Consider the following 23,319-nt stretch of genomic DNA (forward strand, 5'->3'; position numbering starts at 1 on the left):
ACAACTACTACTGTATCTTACTTGACTTCTATGCTTTTGCAGAATTAAAGAAACGACAGAATGGAACTTCACTTTAATACAATAACAAGTTTTCCGCTTAAAATGGGATACTACCATGGAGCTCATCATGTATTCATACATGTATGCACTGTATGGTGTTGATATCTACGCATGCGGCAAAGCTTGTTTGCATATAGCAGTGGTGATTGACTGCTACAGTTTGTATTACTGAGACCATTCTGCTCATTCTGCAAAGCCCCAGCAATAGAAGTCCGAGTCCATGTTTTCTTTGTCTATTGGCTTGTCTGTGTGTCCCATCCCATGCCCATAGGTTCATCAAAATAGAACTGAAGTCTGTGAAGTTTGAGGACTCATTGTTTGAAGACTGTCTCTTTGAGGATATCAAGTCCACTGACACAGTGTTTGAGAACTGCACCATACGCAACACTGTCTTCACAAATACAGGTAGGTTCAGGTTAAGGAGCTCGTTTTGGTGAGGCTCAGTGGTTTGGCTGCGATGTAAACTCAGTATTATGGCTCGAGGTGGAAAGAAAAAACTCATTTTATAGGGTTGGTCAACCCCTTTGTAGCTCCATGCACGAGGTCTGTCAGAAAACGAATGGAAAAGAGATGTTTCAAACCCAACCTACAAACTATGAGTTTCCTTCTTTAATGTGTTGGCTCGACCAGCAACCAGCACGTCTACAACGAAACCCTACGGTTTGATTTGTTTAGTTGGCAAAAAGAGTCGTGCTGGAGCAACCTCCCTACTCACTCGTTCTAGCTCTGTGTGATTTTTTTTTTTTTTACCTGCCTCACAAACTCAAGGTGCCTTCAAAAGGACCCGTTTTGAAAACATGGATGACATCATGATGGCTATGATGACGGAGCTGCACAGGATCCCGTAAGAATCCTTCCAGGAGTACATGTAGACTGTGCAGACGGGGGAAACTTGTCATTTGTAGTTTGGATTGGAAATATATATTTTAGTGATACAAGTCTTGATTTTTTTTTCCTGAAACACCTGGTATTCTTTATTTTTTATTTCCTATAGCTGTCCCAGTACAAAGAGGGACAACACCCTGACCCTCCCTGAACCATGATGTTCTTTGTGACACTCTATAGATCTGAAGGAGAAGTTCATTGACTGTAAAATGGAAAACAACACCTTTGAACACGACAAACACGGCTGCCACCTGGACACTGGTGAAGAGAATGATGTCCTCATATATCTGGTCAGCTTTCTTGGCAGTCTGGCCGTGTTGCCTGGCAACATCATCTCTGCCCTGTTCATGGAGAAGATTGGCAGAGTCAAAATTATAGGTGATGTGCAGTTTACTTTGCTGATTTCTCTCACGGGATTTGCTCATTTTTGTACCTGAAAGGCTCTGTGATATTTGACGTTCTGGGGACAGGTTTCAATACATCATAAGCCTTTTTTGAGTTTATAAAGTTCAGAAAAGTATTCCTAAATAACCAATCCGCATTGCCATTGGTCAAGACTTGTATTATTGTTCATGTATTCTCTTTATCCAGTAGTGATTCTGAGAAACATCCACCCAACCACCACTTTCTATACCACTTCTCCATATTCGGGTCGCGAGCTATCCCAGCAGACTTTGGGAAAGAAATAATGGGGTGCACCCTGGACCGGTCACCAGTCAATCGTAGGGCACAAATAGACAAACAACCATTCACAATCACGTTCACACCTATTGACAATTGAGTCTTCAACACAGTTTCCAAGTGCCCAGTTCACTCCATGTCCATGTCAACACTCTGCGCGACTAAGGACTAGTGCAGTCATAGGGAAAGAAAGAAGCTGCTTTGATTGGCCATGATTGAAGTCGGCTCTGACCACTCCCACAATGCCGCAGCGCTCCCTCTCGTGGGTACACCGGCTTGCAAAATTTGCAAACTTACTAACATCAGGTCGAACCCGCCTCTGTGCAGAGATATGCTATGCACAATGTCTGTCTCAAAAAGAAAGCCAGAGTCTTTAAAGCTTTAAGTGTGTTGTAGAAGTATTTATTTTGTCGGGGAGGAAAGTCAAGCCTAGCAAGTAGGATTTTGTCATAATTGGACCTATCGTCTCCTCAGGTGGCTCGATGCTGATCTCAGCAGGCTGTACATTTTTCCTGTTTCTGAGCTTCAGCCAATCTGCGATCATCGCTCTACAGTGTCTCTTCTGTGGTGTCAGTGTGGCTGCATGGAACGGCATTGAAGTGGTGACAGTAGAGCTTTACCCTGCATCAAAAAGGTACCTACCTGGTTTTGTCACGATGATGTGAGTTATTTTATTTATTTATCTTTTAACCTGACCTGTTACATGGTCATGAAGACTTTTTTGTTCTGTGTTTGTTTTTGCTATGCAACGGGAGAGTGTGGAATAACACCCCTTGTGGTTGTTTTTTATATTGTGATTTCTATTGAAAATGCAGCCTGACAGAAAAGGAATTGAGGGGACAGGCAGAGCGACAGAACAGACATGGAGAATAGGAAAACAAACCATAGTAGGACCATAGTGGAATAATCACAATGCTGCATACTGTATGACTACAAATAACACCACAAAGGTGGCGTGTTGTTATTTGTTAACAAAGAGAACACATTGTGAGAAAGGGATGGAACAACTAACCAATAGGACAAGATGATTAAGGACAGGACTGGACAGGGTCGGACAGGGCGGGGTGGTGAGCATGGCAGTGCTACTGATGTGTGGTGGAGTACTTATATGGTGTCTAATCACACAAGCAACTATATTCTATTACATCACTATGAAAACTTATTAGTCAAGAAACACCGTCTCACATGCATGTTAGTCATGCGGGGTACGACGTTGCTCTGCTGGCACACTGAGGGAGGATGGGCTCAGCCCCGCCCACCCGTAAGGGGATCGTTGCCAGCGCGACCATCTTGTGAGGGCTGTCGGTGAACACCACCCACATCCTGGGACCCAGGGCTTCCCCCAACCCTATTGCTGACCCCCGAGCTCACAACCACCCCCAGCTCACCTCAGTGCTGCCACCAATCCCACCACCCCAGGAAAGCAAGGGAGTCGCAACTGCCAAAAGGGCCTGACGCGGGGTCCAGACACCACCGGGGAGTGTATGTGTGTGCATCTGTATGAGACAGGTCTTAAAAACATTACAATTGAAAAAAAATATTGTGCTTAACGGCGCAATGTGCTCAAGTTCCAGATGTTGTGAGGTTCGAGGTTAGTCAGTCAAAAATGATGCATTTCTCCATCTGAATGTGATGCACTTTTGCTAACTTTTAAAGTTGCTTTTGTACAAGCATTGAAACGTGCATTTAAATGATTAATTATCCTTGTGGCCACGTGCATTGTCACCATCTACCTTTGGGAAATGTAACAACCATCAAATATAGGCCCCGCTCCCCAAGATGCTCAACTAATTTCTTACGATTGGCAAACAGATCAGAACGCATATCTATGCATTTCATCCATTTTTAACAACTAGAATAGCCAACAAATCAAAAGACACATCCCGGCATCCCCTCCTCGACCACCCCCGGTGACAGAAGCAGGATGCCCTGCGAGCTTGTGGCGGGCATTCTGGTAAGTGCCGTGTTTCTCATCCACTCGGAGCCTGGATGCCGGGCGAGGGTTCCCGGCCTGTCCCCATCCCGCCATAGCAGCCCACCAGCGCTGCTCACCACCCGCCCTTCAGCCCAGCCCTGGCTCCAAGACAAACTGGTTTTTCCTGCCAGTAAGGCTTGTCTCAAAGATGAAAGCCTTGCCTTGCAATTCTAAGTATACACAGCCTGTAAGATAAATCTGTAACCTTCCAAGCTTTATGATCACAAGGACTCATCGGGGTAGTGCTCCCCATCTGCCGTTGTGTTAGTTGAAAAGCCACTCCTGGTGCATCTGTGCTATCCTACCTGTCCATCTTGCATATTTATCTCATTATGTCCTTTTCATCAAAGTGAGATTTCAGTTTGGCTGCATAAACAAATGCACTAATGTAGGCCTGTGCTCAGCCCAGGTAAGGCCATTGGTTAAGGTGGGCCTGCACTTTGGATCATTTTACTTTTTCTGCCATGTGTGTCAATCACTCAGAGCACTGACTGCACGTGAGCTTCTTGTTCGTGTCACGTGTACTTCCAGGAGAGTGCTCTTGATCTGGTTGTGAATGTTTTTTTTTCGTCATGATGAAATGGTTATTATGATGATTAATTAATGAAATTATGCGAATAAATCTTCCCAAAGAATTTAACATCAACCACCAATCAGATTAATTTTGTGTAGTCACTATATTGCACACCTCCACTAGGGGGAGTATCTGCGGAATCGATATGTTACGTTATTGTTTGCTCTAACCAGAAATATAGTGCTCATTTAATTTCTTCATCTGGCATTGTATTTTGGAGACGCCAGTTCTGCGGAATTACAATATCAACTTTATGTTTATTTTTTATTTTAAGCTTGGTGAAAAAAAATCATCTTACATCTGTCTGTATCCCAGGGCAACAGCCTTCGGCGTCCTGAATGCTCTCTGTAAGCTGGCGGCGGTTCTTGGCAGCTCTATCTTCGCCAGTTTTGTGGGCATCACCAAGGCCATTCCCATCCTATTGTCATTTGCTGCACTGGTCTGCGGCGGCATGGTTGCCCTCAAACTGCCTGACACGCGAGAGAAAATTCTTCAGTGAGGTCACATGCGTTTAAGACATACTGTATTTGCTTGATGTTGAAGTCTTGGCAGCACCAATTGACTTTTACTGCACTTTTCTTTCCAAAGCAAGGATGGAAACAACTAACACTTTTCCAATAGAAAATGCCATGTTCTAATGTTTATTTTTTACGTTGACTATGCGTGTTTTGAAAGGCTGATGATGAAAAAGTTTTAGTTTGTTTCTAGGATCAAGGATCAGATGAACTTTCAAAAGAATATTCCCACACTAATTAAAATTACGTGCCAGTCAATATTATGCCACACGTCCCATGATGTGATTGATCTTTAATCTACGTGTTGTGTGTTGAATATATACTGTGAATTAACCTAGCAAAGTGACAACAGAAGTTTGGAATTGTCTGAAAAATAAAAGTCCATTTTTATTGTGTTATAAAAATGACACTACAATATCCAATTGCCATTAATTGTGTTCTTGCTAAACCTGTCAGTTGAATTGACTGGAATGACAGATACATTCAAGGGAGAATAAACTGAGAATTAAATCATTTTTAAAAGTTTGCTTAAATGAGTGCTCAATCGCCTTTTGCCAAACTATAGGTTTGTACAACTACAAGTTGTGTTATTTATCATAGCTACTTTACGTTGCTGTCAATGACTCCTGACTTATTTAATGTTTATTTTGCGGCTGTGGCAAATAAATAAATTTACCTCAATGAAATGTACTCATTTACAGTTGAATGTTGGAGTAAACAGTTAATCGTGTCAGTCAGAAATAGCTTACCTTTGTAAAGGCAAAACTAACACAATTGAAGAGATTGCCAACACGTGCAGGTGTGTCTCATGAAGCAAAAGTGTCCAAAGATTCCTGCTAAAAGGCAAGTGATTATTGCGTTCCAAGCATCTCCTACCACTGATGAGCTGATCAACACACAGCTACGAAAGAACACTACATGTGTGAGTGATGGAGCTGAAGGTTTTCATTTACTTGTAAAATTTGTTGTTGACGTATGTATTGCAAGTGGTTCTGTGCCGCAATTGGTTGTCTAAGTGACTAACTGCATGTTTGTCTAATGTTTTATCTTGTTTGTATGACATGTGCACCTTTAAAAAATGTCCTCACCTGGTCAGTGCTTCCTCTAAAGTCTAAATCATTCATTTCTCTGCATCGGACTCAAATCTCATATTCCGCTATTGTTAGAGAGGCTTCTGAGAACCAGAAAACACACGCAAGCAATACTTTGGATGCACGATAATTGCTGTTGCTATCAACTGCAATTATGTTGAATCAGGTTAGAATATTTTCTTATGAGTTTCAGGAAAGTGATAAGAACCATGTTACCACAAAGTGGGTTCCCTCAAAAAGATTCCAAATTTATAGCGTACATTAAACCAGCCAATCAAGTGCAAATTTTGTTTTGGTTTTCTAATTTCACTAGTGTGAATTTTCATTTAGTCTTACTGATTTTCATATTTTAAACTATTGTGCTATCACCACTGCAGATTATTGCCAATCATCGTAATTGATGCTGCAGTGTTGCAAAACAATGCAAATCAACCAATTTTGTTTTCATTTTTTGATGTCTAATTGCTTATGACAATGAAATAGTAACATACAGTATTCATAGCTTGTCAATTTATTTTATTTTCCCGTGTCATCATCTGTGTCTGGAACAAGTGAAAGCAAAGCCCGCAGTTTGTTCCAAGTATCTAGTGATTGAAATTATTGTCTTTCATTTCAGTGATGGTTCATGGTTTGATTTGATTTCTATTTATTACGTGTGTATTGGTGGCAATGACAAATCTGATCATTAAAGCAAAATTGTCAGTTCTCTTTTTGTCTTTGAACATAATTTATTTATTCATGGACTGAAACACAACACATTCATACTCATACTTTCTACATAAACTCAGATTGGCTATTGTATGACGCATATGCACGACAGCGGTTACACATAAGAGACCAAAAAAATAACTATGATGCCAATTTGTATCCAAATATTCACAAATTAGAGAGGACATCAGCATCAAAACAATCAAACAAACGTATTATTATTATTATAATAAGAGAAATATGGGAATGCTTCAGAGCAATTTCCTCCCAGAGCTCAACCAGACTCTTTTGCAGTGGCAACAGTGGAAGCAACAATACATGACCCACACACACACACGCGCACACACCCCCCACACACACTAACACACAAAATGTTTTCCACAGCGCAATAATGTCAAGCGCTGTGGTTAATTTTGCACAAAACTTGTCAATGAATGTAAAAACATTCAACTAAGTCAACTGCAAAGGAGCAGGAGGGGAAGGAAAGAGATGGGGCAAGTAAATTGGGCGCATATGACCCCTCCCAATGACACCAATAAATGTCCATCAAATATCAAAACAATTTGGGTGGAATTAATGACAGGGCTGGACAGATTAGTTGTATACATTATTGATGAAGAGCGAAAAAAGATGCAGGTGCTAGAGCACCAGCTATGTTATGTGTCACTTGAGCAATCCAGATTTTGATTCATTTCATTTTTTTCGCAGAAATTTACTGAGTAACCAAGTGAATAACAACGACTTTTTAACACTTCACTGGTCTGTCTGGCTGGTGAACCAGTCAAGGATCTCCTGTTTGTTGTGCTGTAGCCATTTGATATTGGCTCTGGTGCTCTCCACAGCCTGCTCCACCGCCAGAGTCGCTGAACCAAAGCCTGTAGCATGATGCTCGCTCACAAAATTTTCCAGCTACCAGAAGAAACGTAAGAAATAATTCAGACACATGCAGAGCTAAAATACATAATTATTCTGGAAATTGCCAGACCTGTTGCAAGTGGGCAGGTGTGGAAAACCTTGCTGTGACTTGATGAATTATTGAGGCAAAATGGAAGGAGCCCGTACTATACCTGGGAAGAAGAACGCATTAAACTACAACAGTTTGAACTGCATCCATTTATCTTGGTCAGGAGGATTCTTTGCGAGAAATAATCCCTCCTGCATGTACAAGGGGCGTCATGGTTGGACCAGCTTGGAACACTTTAACGGGCAAAAATATAGCAGGTATTATCTGTACTAGGCTGGATAGAAATTACAAAGTGCAAGTGTCACAATTCTGATTTCCGATCGATCCTCACTATGATGTGCGCTGCGACACGTTAACCGTTCGGCTGTCCACTTGACGCTGGCCTCCCCAGCGACTGACCATTCAGGAGCTGGTTGCCTGATCATCATTTCTCAGAGGACTGCCTGGTGAACCTTTGCCAGTTACAAAAGTGGATTGGCTGGGAGATTAAACCTTAAAACTATAGTACAATTACCTCAATCAAACCTGCTGGAGAGGCCAGAGCTGAAAGTAAATCAGACCACTAGCTCAGTGATGACATAATATTAACATTAAACTAAATCGTTTGCTTCTTGTGATATGTCAGATGTATTTTGTTGGATAAAAAAATAAACTTACTTATTAATGTCCACATACATTTTGAGGAAGGTTAGTCCAGTTATTTTGACTTTCTTAACCACATATTTACAATGCCTTTATTCGCCTTTTTTGCCGGTCAGTCCCCAGCCCTCAAAACCGGGAGAAACCAGGCATGGGGAGAACACGCAAACTTCGCCCGAGCCAGAATCGAACCCTGCAACTGTGAGGCGGACGTGCTAACCAGTCGTCCAACATGCCACCTGGCTCACAGGAATGTATTGTGAAAAATATATACAATGTAAAAAAAATATTTTTTTCTGACATGAAATGTGAACTGAACAATTTCATTAAAAAATAACTGAACTTTGAACTTGTTCCCATAGAAAATACACTTTCCCACCACTGTTTACTTGAAAGTGATTTTACCATTGCTGCATTGAAGCTATATGTCACAAACAACAAAAACTAAATTACAAAATGGGAAACTAAAATTCATCTCTGATCTAATGTTAAACAAAAAAAACAGAAAACAGAAGATGAACAAAATACAGATCAAGATCAAATTCAATTAATTAAATTCCGTAATAAAAAGATAATACAGAAGAATCAAAATTGACACCATTTCATCCATCCATTTACCCCAAATATGCATTTCTGTAGAATACTTACTGAGAGAACATGTAGTCCCATTGTAGCCTGACAAAGTTCCAAGCTAATTCATGACCCAAACTGTTGCTGGCTACGGCGCAAATGACGACAGCGGCATCCTGTGTACGAATCATATCTGGCCTTAACGTGTATGAGAGATACCTGTAAAATCAGGATTACAGCTATTAGAAACAGGTTAAGTCCATTTGAGATCACTGGTATTCAAAGCATGAATGACTAAAATGTGCTCACCTTTCTAACAATTGTGTGTTGCTGGTACAGGCGAGGGCAGACATGAGTTTATTTGCCTCGCTAGCAACAGTGGCATTCTTGAACTGGGCCCAACCAAACTCCCACTCTGCCTTGTCTCCAGATGCTATGGCGCTGCAGTATACTGCATCCCGTAGGTGTGGATGGATTCTGTCAAGAGAAATACAAAGTTTTATGGTTCATGTTTATTCAACAACAATGATGGTGAATTAAATAACACATAGAACACACGAGTTATGTTGAGGGTTGTCCATCCATTGCTTAAACCATGTGCTGGTCAAATTTTGGCACTGTGTTATTCCACTCCTGCACGCCATTTGGATGGCATTCACCTGATTGTACCTGTAGGAGAGAAACAACATGGCAATCATTGGTTTAATTGCTCTGTGTGCGCCTTTGGCTAGACGATGTTCATCCTCCATGAAGAATGCTAGTATTGCAATACTTCTTCAGTTATTTTTAAACACTCTTAAGGTCTAAGCCAAAAAGTATGTAGAATTGCACTGAGGTCAGTAGGGGGCAATGTTCTCTCTGAGCCGCGCGCGTGAGCAATTGCGCACTGCTCAGCGCGCATGGCGACGCTAGCATGCGCACCACGCACACACATTACATTCATACACGCATTCAAATCTACATCCAGGACAACACACTATTCCCACGTTTCTTCCAATTTCAGTAGCGCGGCTGAGAGCGCACAGTCAGTTGTTCTACTACAGTTTGAAGCTCACACATTCACTCATCCACCACAGACGTGCCGCTACAAAGGACACACAGACGGATCGATTCCGGAAGTCCAAATATGGGCATAATAGTTTACGAGCTCCTTCAATGAGGCTGTTTGCGTGTTTCTGAGGTCAGGTGACTTAGAATTGTTTTGTGTTTTATTAGACGGCATGATTTTAGTTATTTATGAGTGAACAATGTGAGACCATATTGAAACAGATTATATTCAGATATAATAAATTATGCTTAAAATGATGGTTATTTGTTTTTAAGATTTTAAGATTTCATCACAAATCTGTATTCAATGATTTGTTCTTTTTCATATGTAGACGGTTTGAATGTTTTTGTAACATCTACATTATATAACATGTGTAGTACTGGTTCGGCCGCCATGTGCTTGTCTGATGTTGCACACTATGGTCCAAGGGATGTTCAGGGAGTTTGTCAGAATGCTCAGACGCATGGAAAATTAGAGGGGACGTTGGTAGGAGGCACGGATTAGCATTAGATAACGATGTTAGCTTCTGATAAGCAGCAACGAGTTGATTTCAATTTAACACAAGCATGCCAATACACGGTACATGTTATTAAGCTCTGGGAACTGTTTTAAATTGTGAGAAAATGTATAGTCTATACCTTTCATTTAATGAAAATTTGTTTCCTTGGTTCTCTCAGAAGCTTTGAATGTTATCGATCAAGACACATCGAGTTACACTGAGGCAAGTATTTTTTTTTCTTAATTTCAAAAGCTACTGAACAGTTGAAAACATTGTCTACCTTGATGACTGTACATCAGTAAATGTACAATTTCCTACAACTCAGAACAACCAACAAATGTCAACAGCAATGTCTATGACACAGCCTTGATACGAGCTGACCAAGTGCTCTGTGGATACTTTATACATGGACCGTACCGCAACACAGGATGTCATGTGGGGAAGCCAAATAATCGCAATTATCTTGACATCTTTTTGTGCATGAAAGTTCATTTTCCTGCCGCCAGCTAGAACATGCGCTGAAATCCACAATATACTCACTGGTCTGTATGTCTCTGTGGAACCTGGATCCAGTCTGACGTAATGTTTTTAAAATACAGGAAAAGAGGCGTCACTAACTTCTTCATGTACTCCTGGGAGTGTTTCAGAAAGATGAGTGAAATATATATAAATATACAGATGTAAATGTTGTTTTCCATTATTACAAGGATGAAGAAACATGATCATGTGTCTCAGTTTTGCTTAGAGGTGACAATTTACGTACCTGCATAGGGTGATAGACCTCAGTTTGGTCCAACATAAGGTAATAATAGTGAAAGTTATTCAAAGCAGTCTGCCAGGGAACGTACTCAGTCTCAGCACATAAATAAGATGTGGTTCTCAGAGCAAGTGAGGCAGGGATGAGCCGAGCTCTGCAAAGTGAAGAGAAATGCTTAAATATGACTTGTTTTTGGACTATAGGATTTAGAACTTTGTTGACAAAAAATGAATATTCTTCTCGGCTGTTTTCCCTATTCAGAGTTGAATTTTATTTGGTTTTTCTGGGAAATAATGAATGTTATCCTTCATTTTCATTGGGAGACTGAACAGAAATAAAGACAATAGATGGAATTTTCTATGAGCAATATGGTCAACTTAATGTTGTAATGGTTTTGAAATGGAGAAGAAAATCACACACACACTTGAATGTTCTACCTGGCCAGATTGAAGGCATCATCCACAAGCTGAGCTCTGTTTGTTAGCGGTATAACCTGCAAAAGAGATTTGAATGTTTGCATGTATAACATGACTGCAAGTTTATTTATTCCATGAAAAAGTAAGACAGAACCACAACATAATCGAGATGTGCTGAAATCAGAGTATACCGTACCCGATGATCTCTGGTAAGCTGAGCCAGAAGCCTTTCCCAGTTTCCTAGATCATAATTTACACGATAATAACCTGTGACGTTGATATTGGCAAGAATCCACAAGCCGCTGCTTCTCATCGCCAAGTTTACATCTACAAAGGGCAAGGAAGCGTAGGATAAACGGTACATGATATGCCAGCTTTGTCAGAATAGTTCCAGGACTGGTGTGAAAACTAAAAGTTATCTTTCAAGCCCAAGCTAAAACTACATGTAATGTCCCCTCTAAAGACACATCCTGCAACATTTGCTTCATTCAGTTCAGCAGAATAGGTGCAAGTTGTAACCAGACATATAAGATTTGTGTTTGAAGCTCAGCTCCAGTCTATTGGCGTGGGTTTTCTCAATAAACTTAGTTTACCCACAAACACTGGAATCTTGAAACTGGCCCGTTTCATATAGCGTTTGACATCGACATTAATACATAGTCTATAGAGCACTATATCGTTAAATCGAGTATATGCAGAGTACTTTGCTTGCCATGCGTCAACCTCACTCAACTTCAAAAATTAACACCCTTCAAAGTGCACAAAGTTAATTTTACTCTATAAAGCCCTTTGTGTAGTGTATTGAAAATAGATACAACAAATGTGTTCTTTTGCTCCAGACCTGATTTGTTCATCAGCCACCAGATATCTCTTTGGACCTCGCCAGATTTCATCCATTGAATAGGAATCAGCCACTCGTAGCTGTAGAATTCATAATAAAAGGAAAGCATGCAAAAATTAGTTACATTTAGTCAAATACTGTAAAATGTCTTTTATTGAAAAAAAGTATTTACATACTTATATGGTGATTCCACAGAGACGTCGGACTCAGTGTCCAGCAAGAAATGCTTCTGTGTTACTCTTCCTGTTGCAGTATCTATGGTAACGACAGGGTAGCCCATCTGGAGTACCCAACGATTCATGATGTCATCAACTGAATGAGGAAGATATATATTGTTGGCTTCCACCGCCTGTTGACAGAGGTTGCACTAATGTCACACTATTTTCCTTGACAGTACAAATGCGACCGAGTGCAAAAAATGGGCACAACCTGATTTTCGCGCAGGCAAAAGGCTTGCTGTAATTGTTTTCCAATTTGACAGACCGCTGTTCTGCCAAAATGTTGTACCTGTGCTGAACTAATTCCATTGCCTAATCCAAACCCTAAGTGTTGCCGCTTTTTTACGGAACATATGACAGATAGGACAAAAAGTTACACAATTCCTGGGGAATCACTATTTGCGTTGTGAGCATGCGTGTGCAAGCGCACTGGGCATTTGCAGTATGTCGCGATGGTTGGAAAAAATTTCAGAAAACCGGTCGAAGATGTGGGCTTTCTGAGCGGGTGTGCCATTGAAGATAGGCCTGGTGACAGAATGTCATTCTAAAGCAGGCATGGACAAACTACGGCCTTGGGGCCACACGCGGCCCATTAAATGTTTTAATCCGGCCCGCCGAATTTGAAAAAAATTAAATGAATAAACCTTGTAGATGTTTTATTTAAAAATACTGTGGTCTTTCCAAGACATATGTTGTTGTAATGCTTTTGTTCACTTTCATTTAAAATTTTAATTAAATCACACTCTTTAGCATTATCAAAGTGCTACAAGAGGGCTAGCTTCTTAGATGCAGGACTAGTTAGCTATGGAGTTAACACTCCATCCATCTGCTCCTGGTCCGGCCCTTCTGTCAAATTTTTTAACTCATTGTGGCCCGTCAATCAAAAAGTTTGCCCATCCCTGGTTTAAAGGATACATGTATAACTGCAGATACCCTAACACAACTTTGGGGAATTTGGTCGGGCACAGACATGCATATTGTGATCTCCGCAAACACGGGTGGGGGATGTTACATGTATTTCATTCATAAATATGTGAACAGCAGGCAACACACCCTCTAACACATTAACAAGCCCTCTAAATCAGTGGTTCTGAACTTTTTTAGCATTGTGTAGCCCTGAACGCTTTTGTCAGACCCTGAGCACCCCCTCACTCATAGATGTTGACGATTCTCACAAAGTAGAACATAATACAACGCTTAATAACATTGAGACCCACTATCGCAGTTTGACTTTCTTATCATCAGTAATCTGAGTTTAATAATGAGACACTTAAGCCACTTGTCAGGGTCGCTTGTAGCGAGGTGGGGGAGGACCCGAAATGCAGGGAAGCCTGGCAAAGTGTAACGTAGAGGGAATTTAATAGTGAACTTAACAGGGCAACAAGGTGCTGGGAGAAACAAACAAACGTGACAGAGTGCAAAATAACGAAGAGGAACTAAACGTGACTAAACGGAACAAAATGACGAGGAAACATGGACAGTGACAGATCTCTAGGAGCGAGGGCGTGAACAAGAGCGAGGGCGTGAACGAGAGCGAGGGCGTGAACGAGAACGACATAGAACATGAGAAACTAAACAAACACTAGGACAGAGGACTGTGACCTAAGTTGACATAAGGAGACAGGGAGGAGGACAACCGACATTTACAGCAGACATTGACAATGATCAGACAAGAAACAAAAACAACCCGGGAACTAAATAGAAACAAATTGACGAGATAGCAAGGAACACCTGGACAAGCCACAAAATGTTGGAGGGAGCTGATTGGTCAACACTAGGGAGTGGACGACAAGCAGGTGGACACAATAAACTTTAACGAGAGACACACCAAAGGAACACAGGGAAAAACGTGAAAGAAAATACTTAACTAAAATCAACAAACACAGACCATGGCAGCTGAAGTGGCTTAACTGGAGCTGCACAGATCTCTGATGGAGTTAGCACCGTTCCCCGTCTGACGCACTCATTGTGCTCAGTTGTGCCACCTGCTACGCTAGGTTTATGTCGGGCACGAAATGAGAGTATTTATCTTTTTTTTTTTTTTAAGGAATCCATAAAACTGTACTGCATGCATATATTTGTTTGCATTCACCTCATCATATGATTCAGGTACTTAAAAAAAACTAAAGCGGAAATTATGTGTTTGTGTGTCCAGGCATTTCACACTATTGCTAATACAATCCCCACATCCACAACATCAGATTTTACTCTACCTGGGATTTGAACTTTATTTTGAATTTTAAAAAATTCTGATGAAGAACAAGCTGCAGCAGATTCAATAAAATCTTTGGCTCTCAAAAAGCACACAAATAAGAGAAATAGATGAATGCAAACTCATTACCGATTGTAAATTGTCCCATAGGTCGTGTCCTATTGTGTTACTGTAGGCAAAGTGGCTCAAGTATTTCTGGAGGGGAAAAAGACAAGCACATTTTGCTGCATTGGATTTGCAATTAGTTTGTTGGCTGTGAACAATATTGCTGATTATTCTTTAGCAATAAAAATTGCTGATGCAATATTAATGAATACAAATATTTGTTTACACAACAACACATACACTGAGTCCTTGGACAAAGACAGCCTCTGATAGGAAACCAGACAACATTCTCAAGACTGCAGCACCCTGAGGGAACAGAAGGCAACAGAGGAAATCAATATGGGAATACAGATATGCTTCAAATGATTATGCAAATTCTTATGTATTTTTCTCTGATTTGTCATCAACCTTTGGAGTAAGGTTCGGCTGTTTTTGAACAAAGCTCACATGATAACAGTATTTTATTTATTTATTTTTTGTGTCAAAGCATCATATGGATTGGGAAAAAAAGAAAACAGTTATTCGTTAAAATTGAGGAGCTTAAATTAAATCAAACGCTATTTTCAGTAAATGTCTTTAATGGGTAATTTCAAATCATGATTACATTTCGATTAAGCATCAGGCTCTGGTGTCAGTCAAGGAAGACGCCGGTTCCTCCAGAGAGAAGTGTGTGCGCGTGCGCGTGGGGGTGCGTGTGTGTGTGTGCGTTAAACCTTGCTGTATGAGATGGTATCAAAGTGCTGACTGATCTGCTCAGGCAGTAAAATACTGTCTTCTTGCAAAGACAAAGGATGAGATGAGGTCAAGGCATCAACTGCAAACGCTTTGTGGATTTTTCGGAGAAGGATCTGTTCTTTCTAGAACAACGAAACAGTGATGTAATCAGTTTCTTGTGATCAAAATACAGATTTACATAGCAAGGCAATAAAAAAAAAAAAACACAAGCACTTTATATCACTCCAAAGAATGACATTAGCATCAATGCATAAGTGGCACTGTAACATCTTGAACAACCATCAGGAAATGTCCAATATTTACCGTAGTGGGTAAAATAAGTCAGACAACGGTTCATGTGTATTACAAAGAAAAGATGAGAAACTGCAAATAGAGAGAAATACTGAAATTGTAAAAACTGAACTGAAATCCTCACCAAGCCCCATGTTGGCTCAAAATAGTCAGCTGCCAGATAAGACACATAAGAAGCAAAGCCCTCATTGAGCCACACCTCATTCCACCACCTCAGGGTCACCAAGTTACCAAACCACTGCATGGAAGAATGACATCATACAACACCTTTAGCGAATCAGGACTCATTTTAAGTAGAAGAATGTAATCAACCATCAGCAAACCATGTGGGCTAGTTCATGAGCAATGGTGGTGGCTGTGCTCTGTTTATTTTGACTGGAGGAGGTCAAAGGGCTGTAGAGCAGTTTGGTTTCTTTGTAAGTCACCAAACCCCAATTCTCCATCGCCCCATAATAGAAGTCTGGGAGAGCAATTTGATCTAGGAGATGAGAGAACAGGAGAGAACGTATTGATTGGATGGTCGTTGAAGGCATTATCGAATGTTTTCACAAACAAAACACAGATAAGCGTGTATCATGATGCTTGTTGTTGTCGTTCTTGGAATGTAGCGCTCCAAAATCATGTACTGTATGTAGCGTCGCTGGCAGTTGAACAAACTTCCACAATCCAAGAACTCCAGAATCATTTTACTTGAAGAAATATGAGTGGAAATTTGAGCGGAAATGTGTATTTGTCAATGAGGCCCAACATTCCAAATCTGACCCAACTTCCTCAGAGGATAGGAGGTGTTGTAATAGAACTGAAGAAATTCCAATATGGGTCGCGTCACATTGCGTGCATAGTTTCCTTGCCCTTGCTCCAAGGCCTTCCTCCGAGCCCAGATACGCAACTGAAAACACAGCCATGTTTTTATTGCATGAGTTAGTTATTATCGTAAATGGATAGAGAACATATAATAATATCAAAAAACATTAGTGTCACTGATCAAATTTTCAAATACTACCAAGATGTCGCCTTGTGTGTCATTGAGGTGTGTGTAGTCTGAGATGACAAAGGCCAATAGATATGTTGACATTTTCATAGTTGGCTCAAATCTGGTGCTTGTCACGGATACGCCATCAATAGTGGTGTTAACTGCATCTGAAATGAACCCAAACACAAGAAAATGTTCACCAAATTATGGAAAATCAATGATAGACACATTCATTTCAGAGCACGGGGAAGGAAGCGATCGTCATCTTTGGAGCCAGTTCCTCCACCCTCACAAAAGACAAAAATAAAACTTAATTGCAATGCGCGACTACTTTAAAGCTCAACAATATATTTTTGTTAATGAATAAAAAAATATTTTGCTGTTGGATTATGATAACTTTATTTCATGTATCATATATTTTTCTTTTAAACCTAAAATGACAAGCAATTAATTGACAGAAAATATTTGAAAAGTAGATTTCAGATATTTAAATCAATCCATATGTAATTCAAGTGAAAAACAAAATCAAATGAGGGCCTATCTATAATATGAATAAACGGCGCAGTTCAAACTGACCTGTTTCCATGCCATTGGACAGGGCTACCGTTTCTGGTGAGTGGATGAGAGTTATGTTGAAAACCGCTTTCATAGCTGGTTCATCGAAACAAGGAAAGGTTTTTCTTGCATGGGTTGGATGCATTTGAGAACTAGCAACAATCCTGTGAATAAGCCATCGTCATTTATGAGCATCTGACCTTACCTCATGCAAAACAAATCCTAAATGACTGCACGGACATGCACAGTAAATATTACCTTCTGACTCCATCCTCCACATATTCACTTCTGTAAAGGCCAGCTAAGTCATCAGCCAGCTCTCCAGTGAACTCCGTGTACAGAAGATATGTCTCGCCTTGAGTTAAAAAGCCATTTAGCTGAACCACTAAGTACTGGTTCTTTGGGTGCAACCAGGTGGACGTAATACTTGGAACAAAACCATTGCCTGCGAAAAAATACACACCTAATTTAATTTAATATTTACTTTTTATTTCATTATTAATCTTTAATTAATCAAATTGATATATTTAATTTAATTATTTGTTGCTCTGAAAAGGGGAGCTCTCCAATCTTGTTGTACACTGAGTACAATGACAATAAAGGGCATTCTGATTCTGATTCTAAATCTCCCTGTACACATATAGATAGACAAACACTCACACGCTCATTTATTATTTATTTTTTTTAGACTTTCTAGCAATTAAGTCTTCATTTAAGGTAATGTAGGCCTGAGCCATGATTCCAACCCGGATATTTTTGACAGTGAGCTCGAGAGGCGAACCACATGCCAAACTACGCCAATGAGGAAAACCTTTTTTTTTTTTATGCATTAACTCATTCACTATCAGCCGAGTGAAAAAAATGGATCTTTGACGTATTTATCCGTCAATGGCAGTGAATGAGTTAAATTCTCTAGTTTGAGACAACCATCTATCCAATTTCGTCTACTAATTATCTGGGGTCAAATCACTGTGGCAGCATTCTAAGCAAAGGAGTCTTGAGTTTCAGTCTCCCCAGCCACTTCAACCAACATCGTGGTTAAATCCGCATAATTGGTGGAAACAATAATTAACATACTGTACAGCTTAAAACTTCTGCATAACGGAACACACATAATTGTCAGTATGTGTTGGTGTGTTTGTGGCTGGACCTGAAGCACGAAGCAGGGCAATGTGTTCATTCTGCAGCAAAGTGTAGTTGAGCTTGTGAGAATGGATCAGGACCAGATCGGTTTCTGTTGCACACTCAAACGCCACAGTCAAAGTACCTGATTGGAAAAGAGAATAACGCACATCAAAGTTTGTAATAAATGTTGGCTAACATTACATTTTCTTTCATCTTTATTTGCAGACAGCTCAACTGCGCTTCAGCGTAAAAACGAGCGTACTTTGATGTTCATGCCAATGAAAGCCTCGGTGGGTTTGCTTGGGAATTTGGGGAATCTCTTTGTGACATGCCGGGTATTCTTACATACATGTGTCCAGCTCACCAGAAAATTTGGTGGCTGAAAGTCAATTAAACTTAACACCTGCTGGAACCACAGCTATGTATTGGCACTGGTAGTGTCACACAATCTTGGAGGCTTTTGTGGCACAAGTAGGCATATCATGAGCTCTGTTGACATCTGTGGTTGATGTCGTATTTCATTTATAAATATTGAAACAGTGGGCATGGAACCCTCTGAATCATTGAAGATATTACACAAATTATTATTTTTATTACGTTTGGTAAGCTATGGCGTGTGAGGTGGGATAGGTGTTTATGTCTGAGGGGCGAACTTCACAGATCTGTGATCTTCCTCGAACCAACTTTACATCATCTGCTCGTTGAGGTCTGCTTGTTGTTCCTTTTAATTGCCGCAGGACTCAAGCAAATCTGATTTTCACATTTGTTTGATGTTGATATATATTAAAGTGGGGAAACTATGCAAAAAAATAAAATAAAAATAAAAAATGAATTTGAGATGGGAGAAATACTTTTTCATGGCACCTTAATTTCCTTATCAATTTATTGTCATGCTTTTTATGAATCTACTTTTAAATAAAAGACAGTCCAGATAAGGGTTTTCCAGCGTTTTTGGTTATGATATGATTTTCACTAAAGCGGTTATTTATTTATTTATTTTTTAAATGCAGGAAATACGCAATGTTGGTGTACATGGCCAAATTAATGAAAGTCAGTCTTCATTTTCCCATAGCACCAACCTTTAGTTTAGAAAACTGAATGAAAAGGTTTTAGCTGTAAACAAAAGTTCATATAATGTCCCGTGTATCAGCAAATGCTTCCCCAATACAACTACAAAGTACTTATTTCTGTAACTCACCTGTGAAGAGGTAGAGACCAGAATCAGGGTCAGGGCTTAGACGAGGCCACAGGATAATGTTGTAGGAGAGAGGGATCAGAGAAGTAGGGAGACGGTACCTGAGGAGATAACACACACATGTGATTTTTGGGGGGGGGACAGAGGATGGTGCGCCGTTAAGGATTTACTGTGGGAAAGAATTTACTCTACTCAACTGTATTTATAAAGCACTTTAAGAATAAAAAATTGTTTCAAGATGAGTTTTAAAGATGGGAAGGGAGGTGGCTTGCCTAACGTTTTGCGGAGGTCATTCCAAAAGGAATGAGAAATGCTCGATCCCCTGAGCCTTTGGTTATTCCTCGCTACCTCTAATAGCGTGTGGTCCACAGACCTGAGGCAGCGGGCAGGTGCGTAATGGTGGAGGAGCTCAGAGAGGTGAATGTGAGGCCATCGTGCTAACCAGTCTTCCACTGTGCCGCCCCCACTTTTTCCAGAATTTCTTAAATAAAAGGCAGCTTGGAAATGGTTCTAAAATTTGACACCATATCTTGATCAAGGCCAGGTTTCTTAAGCAAGAGTTGCACCAGAGCATGTTTAAATTGTTGGGGTACTCCACCAGAAGCCGGACTTCTGTTTATAATGGCCAAGACCGATAAACCAATACTTGGGAGAACCTCTTTAAAGAAATGCAGCGAAATAGAGACATTAGGGGAGCCATGTGGCCTAATCTGACAAACCAAATATTCTAAAAATGTCAAAGAAACTGTTTCAGAAGAATTTAACACTGTTGAACGCAGGATAAAGACAAAGGGATCAATTGTGATGTTTGAAACAAGAGTCCTAGCTGTAGAAACGTTTTCAATGAAAAATTGCAGGAATCTATTGCACATTTCAGGGGAAGAGTCTGAGCAAACAGGCTAAAGGGGTTCTAGTACAGAATCAACAGTTTTAAATAGTACACGTGAGTTCTTAAATGAGGTTTGATAAATGTTCTCTTTGGGCCTCTTTAACTGTGATCTTGAAGTCACGCCAGCAGACTTTCCAGATTTGATAAGAGATCTGCCTGCAGCTTGTCTTTGAAATGATGAAGAATGATGAAGGGAAGATCAAAAGCCCACATCTACTATCTAATAACAAAAGTGGACCTACATAATCATGTAAGTGGATATTTAACAAGACATCTACATCAGCAAAAACAAGCGATACAAAAAAAGATAAGATCAGAATCAGAATGCCCTTTATCGTCATTGATTAGAGAGAGGCATAGAGAGAGGCTAAGATTTAATGACAGTTTGACAGTTGTCAGAAGATTTAAAAAAAAAAAAAAAAAAAACTGAAATAAACGATGATTGGTCGACTGATATCATGTCTGGTGTGTATATTATAAAGATTATACTGGAAATTTTAAGAAAAAATATATTTTAAAAAATATATTAAACTAACTAAATTACTAAACTAGTACTTAAGCAAAATTATCTGCCAACAGTACAAGAAAATTTTACCTCGCAAAATGAGAAAATAATACTTGGCCCATATTAACCACAGCAATCTTGAAATGAGTAGTTTTAAACTAAAAACAAGTAATTTTGTTATTTTCAAGATGTAGCAATTTGAAATATTTTCTTAAAATATATTCCACACAGGAAGTCCGAAGCCCGGGATCGAATGCTGCACCTCTGTAATGTGAGGTAAATGTGCACACCATCCATCCATCCATCATCTGGACCGCTTCTCCTCACTAGTGTCGCGGGGGGTGCTGGAGCCTATCCCAGCTATCTTCCGACAGTAGGCGGGGGACACCCTGAACTGGTTGCCAGCCAATTGCAGGGCACGCCGAGACGAACAACCATCCACGCTCACACTCATACCTAGGGGTAGTTTAGAGTGTTCAATCGACCTGCCATGCATGTTTTTGGAATGTGGGAGGAAACCGGAGTACCCGGAGGGAACCCACACAAGCACGGGGAGAACATGCAAACTCCACACAGGATGACCGGAGCCGGGATCGAACTAGTTGTTAATGTCACGACTGGTTGGCATTAAAAGTGCCAAGTTCAAATAAGCATACTTAAATAAGCAGAATTATCTTATCTGGCAATTTTATGTTAAGCAAAACAAAGCAAAATCATCAAAAAAACATTTTTGTTTCTCCTATCAGGTATCCAATGCAAATAAATTTAAATATCTGGGCTCCATGTGGAGTATCTCTTAATAAGGAAGTGGTCATGAGTTTGAGTGTCTGTTATAGCAAAGTTTCTGCCAAAGCAAGAAAATGCTTGTTATTTCATCCTAAATCAATAATCATATCAATGAGAGATGTAGTGACCAGACTAATCAATCAACTCAGTTTAAAGGAAACGTGAAAGAAAACAAAAAATTCTATGAGCATCACTAAACTGTGAAACATCTCCTGAGGCCAATAATCGTACCTGTCCCAGGGAGCGGCAACATCATCACCTTCATCTCCTCCTGTCAGGGCAATAGTCCACAGTGTGATAATGGTTGCTACCGAGACAAGGGCTAAGAGCACATACAGAATACACAACTTGCTGACCCGACATCTTTTCTCCATCGCCTACAAAAAAAAAACAACACAAGCCGAATATTCACAGACTGAACGCACCAAAACACATAATTCCTCCCGTGCCAGTCACAATGTAATCAACGTAAAAGGTTATTTTTGTCAACGCAAACTTACTTTCCAGGCCTCAGATCCAAAATAAGAAGTGAAAGTCAGCACTGTAAAAGTTTTAGTCTCTTGTTCCTTCTTAATTCGGTCCTCTCACTGTTTGCAAGGGAACGGTTGACGTATTCGGACACGGGAGTGACCGAAACAGCTGATAACCATTGGCTCAAGGGAGCGATAAGAGGAGTTGACAATGTTATCTTTAACAATGTCCAGTGCATGTTCCCACGACCTCATAAAACGCTAAGATGAGTTTCCTTTATCACAGTGATCATAACTCAATCGTTAGTAATCCCGATCGTAAATTAGATTTAAATATACATGAGCATTGTTTCTGTCCATATTTTATCAGAGGGTACAAGAGAGTTGTTTTTTTTTCCTTTTTGAAATGGTTCCTTAATTCAAACCAAGATATATTAACATTGTAAACTCAAGGTCAACCGCTAAAGTTAATGAGGATATAAGATTAATGGGCAGCTTTATTAATGGTTATTAAATTATATAATAATTATCAAATGGTCCTGCATCTTGTGTCACTGTTATTCTGTGGAATGCTGTGTGGGTGGCTGGTGAAGTTGGAAAAAGAAAGTGAAAGAATGTGAGGTTTGGGAGGTTTTAGGTCGGTGCCTGGCGCAGACAGATACTTCGAGGGGGAAGGGATGCACAAGAAACTGGACCCTTCAGCCACAAGCAGGAGGGGCCACCACTTGAAGAAAGACCAAGAGGAGCAAGCTAAAGTTAACTGCAGCATACACATAGCCAATAGAATCATGCCAGGATGCCTTTGTCTCTGTGTCATTTGCATATTGTGTCTATAAATTAATGCTGAACAGCGAAGACAAAGAGAGCTGTATTGAGAGGGACCCAAACTCAAGTTGTAGATTTGTGTGTTAGGAATAAATCCACTCGTGTGTGAAAATGCCGGCTTCCTGATACCTTTCTATTGCAGAACGAGCGCGCATATTGTTGGATGAGTGAGAGTTGGGTAAAGTCACAAATTGGAGTCGGATTATTAATTT

General features: G+C 40.2%; 2 protein-coding genes across 3 annotated transcripts in view; one reads left to right on the forward strand and one right to left on the reverse strand.

The window, feature by feature from the left end:
- The window catches only part of LOC148335516 (synaptic vesicle glycoprotein 2B-like), a 22,395-nt gene extending 15,909 nt beyond the window's left edge, over positions 1-6,486 (forward strand). Inside the window, exons 11-14 of the mRNA XM_088298703.1 lie at positions 332-465; positions 1,126-1,323; positions 2,101-2,260; positions 4,491-6,486. Coding sequence (XP_088154829.1) covers positions 332-465; positions 1,126-1,323; positions 2,101-2,260; positions 4,491-4,674 — 676 coding nt within the window. The 3' untranslated portion in view covers positions 4,675-6,486. The remainder of the gene's footprint in view (positions 1-331; positions 466-1,125; positions 1,324-2,100; positions 2,261-4,490) is intronic.
- Positions 6,485-22,422, reverse strand: LOC148335517 (aminopeptidase N-like). 2 transcript variants are annotated; one of them, XM_088298696.1, is made up of 24 exons: positions 22,313-22,422; positions 22,044-22,189; positions 19,636-19,733; positions 18,463-18,579; positions 17,571-17,757; positions 17,334-17,476; positions 16,788-16,924; positions 16,547-16,673; positions 16,108-16,262; positions 15,909-16,022; positions 15,472-15,615; positions 14,999-15,064; positions 14,783-14,848; positions 12,400-12,572; positions 12,224-12,303; positions 11,579-11,709; positions 11,404-11,459; positions 10,973-11,120; positions 10,750-10,841; positions 9,221-9,331; positions 8,972-9,139; positions 8,741-8,881; positions 7,475-7,556; positions 6,485-7,398 (listed from the first exon to the last, which is right to left on the reverse strand). In XM_088298696.1, exons 2-24 carry the CDS (start codon positions 22,184-22,186, stop codon positions 7,243-7,245), a joined length of 2,835 nt encoding a protein of 944 aa, XP_088154822.1. In that variant the 5' UTR covers positions 22,187-22,189; positions 22,313-22,422; the 3' UTR covers positions 6,485-7,242. The 2 variants fall into 2 exon arrangements, with proteins under 2 accessions (XP_088154822.1, XP_088154823.1); XM_088298697.1 differs by lacking the exon at positions 15,909-16,022.
- Positions 22,423-23,319: the final 897 nt, after the last annotated feature.

Source organism: Idiotropiscis lumnitzeri, chromosome 6 (genome assembly GCF_059441095.1).
Source record: "Idiotropiscis lumnitzeri isolate Australia: NSW breed Sydney's pygmy pipehorse chromosome 6, RoL_Ilum_1.0, whole genome shotgun sequence".
NCBI lineage: Eukaryota > Metazoa > Chordata > Actinopteri > Syngnathiformes > Syngnathidae > Idiotropiscis > Idiotropiscis lumnitzeri.

What these genes read in the sequence shown, in the direction of transcription:
- LOC148335517 (XM_088298696.1), bottom strand. Translation starts at nt 22,186, where the DNA reads ATGGAGAAAAGATGTCGGGTCAGCAAGTTGTGTATTCTGTATGTGCTC. An exon ending in TGGTCTCTACCTCTTCACAG is followed by an intron (nt 18,580 to 19,635) that starts GTGAGTTACAGA and finishes TTTTCCAATCAG; the next exon opens with GTACTTTGACTGTGGCGTTT. An exon ending in TCTGTGGAATCACCATATAA is followed by an intron (nt 12,304 to 12,399) that starts GTATGTAAATAC and finishes TGAATTCTACAG; the next exon opens with CTACGAGTGGCTGATTCCTA.